This window comes from Esox lucius, chromosome 4, assembly GCF_011004845.1.
Source record: "Esox lucius isolate fEsoLuc1 chromosome 4, fEsoLuc1.pri, whole genome shotgun sequence".
In the NCBI taxonomy this organism is placed as follows: domain Eukaryota; kingdom Metazoa; phylum Chordata; class Actinopteri; order Esociformes; family Esocidae; genus Esox; species Esox lucius.
The window spans coordinates 5,910,605-5,917,589 of NC_047572.1; the positions used below are offsets into that span (position 1 = coordinate 5,910,605).

Consider the following 6,985-nt stretch of genomic DNA (forward strand, 5'->3'; position numbering starts at 1 on the left):
ATATAAAAATGTTCTGAGATACTGAATTTGTGTTTTTCATTAGTTGTCAGTTATAATCATCAAAATTAAAAGAAATAAACACTTGAAATATATCAGTCTGTGTGGAATGAATTCATACATTATACAAGTTTCACTTTTTGAATGAAATTACTGAATTAAATCTACTTTTTGATGATATTCTAATTTTATGACCAGCACCTGTATATGTATATACGGTGTAAGAGAGATTCTATAGTAGTTCTGTTGTTTAACTCTGTTAATGTTATTTATTTTGTCTACTATAGGCCCAACAGCAGCAGCAGCAGGCACAGCAGCAAGCTCAACAACAGCAACAACAGCAGCAGCAGCAACAGCAGCAGCAACAGCAGCAGCAGCAGCAGCAGCAACAACAACAGCAGCAGCAGCAGCAACAGCAGCAGCAGCAGGTCCAGCCCCAGCAAGTTCAACAACCACAACAACAACAACAGCAGCAGCAACAACAACAGCAGCAGGTAGCGTCGGCCCAGCCCCCTGGTGCCCAGGCTCCAAACCAGGCCCTGAACATGCAGCCCTTGCCCCCTCAGCAACCCATGGTACGTCCCACTTTGAGGATGATACAATCAAATTACCCTAGAGTTGTTCCAGAAAGCCTGATTATGACTAACTCAAAAGGTTATGCCAGCTAACTGTCTTGAGTAAATCAAGTTAACATTAGCATAGTCATTATTTTCTTGGGATCCCTCTGCACATTTTAAGATTAGCTTTCAAAATCTACTGGAAGGTTTTTAAATGTATCATAGTTAGCTGGCTAACCTTTTGATCCTGCTTTCTGGAACACCCCACAAGTCGAATCAAACCCTTGCCCTACCATGCCTTGATCTATTTCAAACAATTTTGCCAAACTGAAATGTTTGGCAACTCAGGTTTTTTCAGTGAATGTGCTTCAGTTTAAGATTAGCAAAAACTGCTTATGTCAAGCCTGGTTTAGGCAAGGCATGGCAGGTTATCTCATGCATTGTAAAGGGTGCATTGAAATGTCATCCTGTTTGATATTTTATATTAAATCACAGACTCTCAAAGGGTTTATATTTGTAAGAGAAAGGGAAAAAACTGAAATGCCGTGCCTTCTATCACAATTGGGTGATAGAAGGCACTTCTATCACCCAATCTGGTGATTGTGGAGGCCAGGTCATCTAATGCAGCACCATCACTCTCCTTGGTCAAATCACTTTTATGCAGCCTCATGATGTGTTTTGGGTTATTGTCCAGTTGAAAAATAGATTATAGTCCCACTAAGTACAAACCAGATTGGATGGCGTATTGCTTCAGAATGCTGTTGTAGCCATACTGGTAGCCAAACTGGAGTCAGCCTCGAATTCTAAATAACACACTGTCAACATAAAAGCAGCCCTACACAATCACTCTTTCTCCTACATGCTTCATGGAGGGAACCACACGTGCGGAGATCATCCCTTCAACACTTTGCATCTCTCACAGATACAACGGTGGAAAGCAAAATCTCAAACTTGGACTCATCTGACCAAAGGACAGATTTCCACCAGCTTAATGTTAATTTCTCTTGTTTCTTCACCCAAGCAAGTGTCTTCATATTGGTGTCCTTCCGCAGTGGTTTCTTTGCAGCAGTTCAACCATAATGGCCTGATTCAGGCAGTCTACTCTGAACAGTTGATATTGAGATGTTTATTACTTGAACTTGGTGAAGCATTGATTAGGCTATCAATCTGAGATGCAGTTAATTGCCAATTTCTGTGGCTGGTAACTCTAATGACCTTATCCTTTGCAGCAGAGGTAACTCTGGGTCTCCCTTTTTCATGGCACTTCTCATGAGAGCCTGTTTCATCATAGCACTTGATGTTTTTTGCAAATGCACAAGAAACCTTTCCATATTTACTGACCTTAAAGTTATGATGGACTGTAATTTCTCTTTGCTTATTTGAGCTGTTCTCACCGTAATACGGACTACTACAGTACAGACATGATTTTCTTCTGTATACCCGCCCTACCTTGTCACCCTCTGTATACCCAACCTAACACATTACCAAGGTAAGAAATTCCAAAAGTGAACTTTTCTCAAGGCAAACCTGTTCATTAAAATGCGGTCCAGGTGACTACCTCATGAAGCTGATTGAGCAGATGCCTAGAGTGTGCAGAGCTGTCATTGTGGCAAAGGGTGCGTACTTTGAAGAATCTACAATATTACATTCATTTTGATCTGTTAAACACTTGATTCCATGTGTTTAATTTCATAGTTTTGATGTCTTCACTATTATTCTACTATGTGGAAAGTAGTAAAAATAAAGAAATACCCTAGAATGAGTTGGTTTGTCCAAACTTTTGACTGATATGTTAAGTATTCAGACCCATTACACTCCAAGTTGAGCTTCAATCCTGTGCACTTTTATCATCCATGGGTAGTCTCTAGAAATGTATTGGAGTCTATCTTCTGCAAATTCAGCTGACTGGAATTTTTTTCGGAAGACAACCATCTGTCTATATAATGGCCAATACTGCACAGTGCATGTTAGTGCCAAAATTAAGCCATACATTCCAAGCGTGTCTTCATAGACCTTAGATCTGGGGAGCGTTATAAAAAATTGCTAAACATTGAATGTTTCCCAGAGCAATGTGTGCTCCATTATTGTGAAATGGAAGAATTTTGCAACCACCAATTTTTGGGAAATACCAGTTTTGTTCCGGGAGGTGACCAAGAACCCAATGGCTGCTCTAACAGAGCTTTTAAGTTTTGCTGCAGAGTTGGGAGCAAATGCTTGAAGGACAACTATCTTTTCAGCACTCCATCATTCAGGCTTTTATAGTTGATAGAAAGAAGCCACTACTGTGTAAAAGGCAAATGACATGCCGCATGAAGGACTCTGAGACCATAAGGAGAAAGATTCTCTGGTATAATGAGACCAAAAGTTTACTATTAGGCCTGAATACCAAACGGTATATCTGACAAAAACAACTACTGCACATCCACTGGGAGACTGGTTACAATTATGGAAAAGATGAACAGAGAATAATACAGAGATGTCTTTAAAGAAAACCTGATCCAGACTACAGAAGACCTCAGGCTCAGGATTCATCTTTCAACACAACAGTGACCTGAAGCAAACAGCTGAGACAACACTTGGCTTTCGGACAAGTCTGTGGCTTTTGGACAAGTCTGTGGCTTTCGGACAAATCTGTGAATGTCCTTGAGAGGCCCAGCCAAAACCCGGACCTAAACATCTGTGGGGTGACTTAAAGATTGCAGTTCATAGATGCTCCCTAAGTTGGATAAATAATCAGAAAGTGGGAGCTGCATCATGCCACCCACTTATTGCTAAGAAAAGGCCAACCATTCTTGTTAAATCTGGCCAATATTGGAGGGTGGCAAAAAAGAAGCCCCTACACGGAATGTACCAAATGAAAGAGTACAAGTGACCCAGTGTGATGTGAAAAATGTAATACACCTTTTCAGCCATAACTTAAATCGTTGTTGTGGCTGAAACCTAACACTGTCCAATCCTCAACACAAAACATACAGTGAAGTGTGGTGGTGGCAACACCAAGCTGTGGGGCTGCTTCTCATCTGAAGGTACAGTGCATCTTATTAAAATTAAAGATGAAGCTTGAGAGGAAATGTACCTTTCAGTAGGACAATAATCCCAAGTACAAGGCCAAAGCAACATATTACAAAAAGGTTAATATCCTAAACTGACACAATTTATTTATTGATCCCAATTCGAATGAGAATTTCAGGCAGTCATTGAATACTGCATTCCACAAGTGTTGCTGTGTGCATACTTACCCCAAATGACAAAAGCTGTTTTTTCAGTTGGCTCTAACATACATTGTGTGGGGTTTGAATACTTATACAAACAACATTTCTGTGAGAAATATTTCTCAATATAAAACCAATGTCATCTTGCAAGGATTGATTTTGAGTTAGTGTTTTAAAATAAAATATCAAACAAAGTAATGTCAATGTACTGTTTGTAATTCAGAGTAATATGAGAGAATAGATGAAAGGTCTGAATATTTTTGAGAGGCGCTGTATATAAGATAAAGGCAACTTATTCTAATTTTATCAATTGGATGTTAAAAGTACCATTTATGTCTGCAGTTCTCACAAATTTGCACAGTGGTTAGGAAAAACTGCCTAGAAAGGTTGGGACCTCAGAAGAAATCTAGAGGTGCCAGGACATGCTGGGTAGTCTTCTTTTCACTGTAACGGTGGAGATTATAAAAGTATGTGACCTGTTTAAGGCCACGTCAATATATTTAATACTATTTAAACTATATTTGAACTATTGTGCGCATAGTTACTGGGGACACTGTCGTCCATTCGCTGAATGCTGGTATTCACTACTACAACACCCTAAGGCTGTGTTCAGAAAGAAACATTAATAATAATTTTGTGTTTCATGTCATCTAATATTTTGTATTAGTTCATGACCAAAATGTAACATTGCTTGTATATGCTTTTGTCTCAGTTTCCACGGCAGGGGATGCAGCAGACACAACAGCAGCAGCAGACTGCAGCACTGGTCAGGCAGCTCCAACAGCAGCTCTCAAGTAAGAAAGACACCCTGTCGAATCAATGTATTTGATCTGTTACAGCATTGTACTAGCCTTAATGTTCATTATGCATCATAGAGAACTGACTGAAATGGGGAGGTACTACCGTTATTTGTTTAAAAATATCATTTTCCCTTGGGAAGGTTTTCTGTTTGGTGCTCTATTTAAACAGTCAGAGCTGTTGACAATCTGATCTCATGTTTTATATTGTGCTTTATAGGGCTCACATCTTTGACTCTCTTATATTTTGATTTGAGAAGTCGATGGACCAACAACAGGATAAATGATGGTCTTTTGTATTAACCAAACCATCTAGTGGGTGGAGTTGTTAGCCTTATAGTCTAAATTTACCTGACTGGCATTATACATGTGCATATATCAAGTGTTTTCTTTTCTTTTCTCTAGATACACAACCTGGACAGAGCACCAATTCATATTACTGATAATGCTTGTTGTATAGTTGTGTGTGTGTGTGTGTGTGTGTGTGTGTGTGTGTGTGTGTGTGTGTATGGAAGGATAGGGAGACCCTGTGAGTGGGAATGTCCCCAGCCAGCCTGTAGATTGGCAGATAGATGTGTCCAATGCCCCGCAGTGCCCTGTTTTAGAGGTGTAGGCTCTTAGTAGGGAAAGGCTGCTATTGGCCATGAAGGACGTCCAGACAGACAAACCCACAACTCTACATGCCGTTCGAAAACCATCTCAACAGTCATGTCGTTTCTGAAAATCCAAGGAGGGATTGAGTTGTGAAATATTATGATCATGGAGAATAATGGAAGAGTATGTAAAAAAAGAAGTACATGAAATTATAAGAATAATGCAATTTTTTATTTTATTTCAATTTGTACAATTTTTCCGTTTAGTGTATTTCTCATTAAAAAAATCATGTCAGTTTTTATGTCTTGTATTTGTGTTTGTGCATTTTTTTCATCCCATGAAAGAAGAGGTCAGATGAGTGTCAACGTGACACAGCACTGAATCAGATTCTAAGCTAATTATCAGGACATTGTTATTGATCAAGTTTGTGTATTTAAGTATTGAATAATGCCCACTTTCATGGATTGTAGCTAGTATTGTTATTATTTTGAATTTAATCAAGGTTTTACAATGTATTAATAATCATTTTCTGATCCAACGTTGCACTGTCAACAACTCCACAACCAATGCAAAAGTATGTATAGCCCTTACTCCAACTGCAAAGTAGACAGCCCTAACCCTTACCCTACACAGTCAGCCCACATCAGAGTGTACTTTCAGGTGCACTTGCCCAAGCAAGGAAGAGAGTTGATTAGAGTTTGCTCTCTACAGAGTTTACTAACTAGCTACGCACCTCGTTAGTTCCCTGACAAATTAGTTTACAGTCTGACAAAAATGTTAATTTGTTGATTTAATTTGATGCTTTGCGGCAGTGATTTGTGGGTGGTACTAACTCTGCGATTAATAGGTAGAATGTTATTTTCTACTTATGTGATTTCTGCATTGTGCATGCATCCCTGTTCTGTATAACCTCTGCTGTATCCTATTATCTGGTGTATGTTGTAGGGTGGGATAGTTGTTTTGCCCTTGTTTCCTGCTGAAATGATCTATTTTCAAACCATAGGTCTTCTAACAGATGGCCTTAGTTCCTGCCTTTAATGGCCTTATGACAATAACTCCTCTGTGGTCATAGTAAAGACAAAGCCTGTGTTCCTACGACTTCTACGCTAATAACCCTTAATTGTTAGGGTCATTGGGTGTGTTTGAGGGTATTTATGGCTTCTCTTCTCCCAACTCTAAGTGGCACCTTAAATCCTTTCCATAATTTTTTCTCCATTAATTATATAAACCCCAAGGGTGTGACATTGAACAGGGAGAAACCTCATCCAACTGAGCTTGATGGGTGTTCTCCCAGCAATTGCTGTTAGAATTAACAGTTTGTACTGTCTAAACCTACAACATTTTCACATTTCAGAAGTCTGGCTGATTTTTGCCACAACCCAAGTGAGCCACAATGTTCACCTGTCCCCTCTAGCTAAATAGCTTAGGGGCTGTCTACTTAGCAAAGGAGTCCAGTTTATGTATGTACACCAATGTTTTTGTTGAAACAATTATTATACCTACAAATAGTTCCACAAAATAAAAGTTCCTATTACTTTCACCTGGTGGATTTAGAAATCGCTACATTAATTGAACTCACAATGGTGCCTTTTTATAAACCAGACTGACTGACGTGTTTCCCCAGTCTGCCTCTTGGCTTAAGTCAGTTTGCCACTCTGAAACCCTCTCTTGCAATGTTCTCCATCTGAAACTTCTGCTTCACTATATTCATTGTTAACCATGTGTTTTATCATGTACAGTATCTCACAAAAGTGAGTACACCATCACGTTTGCAAATATTTGATTATATCTTTGTAATAACACTGAAGAAATGACATTTTGCTACAAT

The 6,985-nt window shown here is 39.1% G+C and overlaps 1 protein-coding gene across 1 annotated transcript in view; it reads left to right on the forward strand.

The window, feature by feature from the left end:
- The window catches only part of med12 (mediator complex subunit 12), a 51,895-nt gene extending 46,437 nt beyond the window's left edge, over positions 1-5,458 (forward strand). Inside the window, exons 42-44 of the mRNA XM_034291792.1 lie at positions 345-572; positions 4,479-4,560; positions 4,969-5,458. Coding sequence (XP_034147683.1) covers positions 345-572; positions 4,479-4,560; positions 4,969-5,006 — 348 coding nt within the window. The 3' untranslated portion in view covers positions 5,007-5,458. The remainder of the gene's footprint in view (positions 1-344; positions 573-4,478; positions 4,561-4,968) is intronic.
- Positions 5,459-6,985: the final 1,527 nt, after the last annotated feature.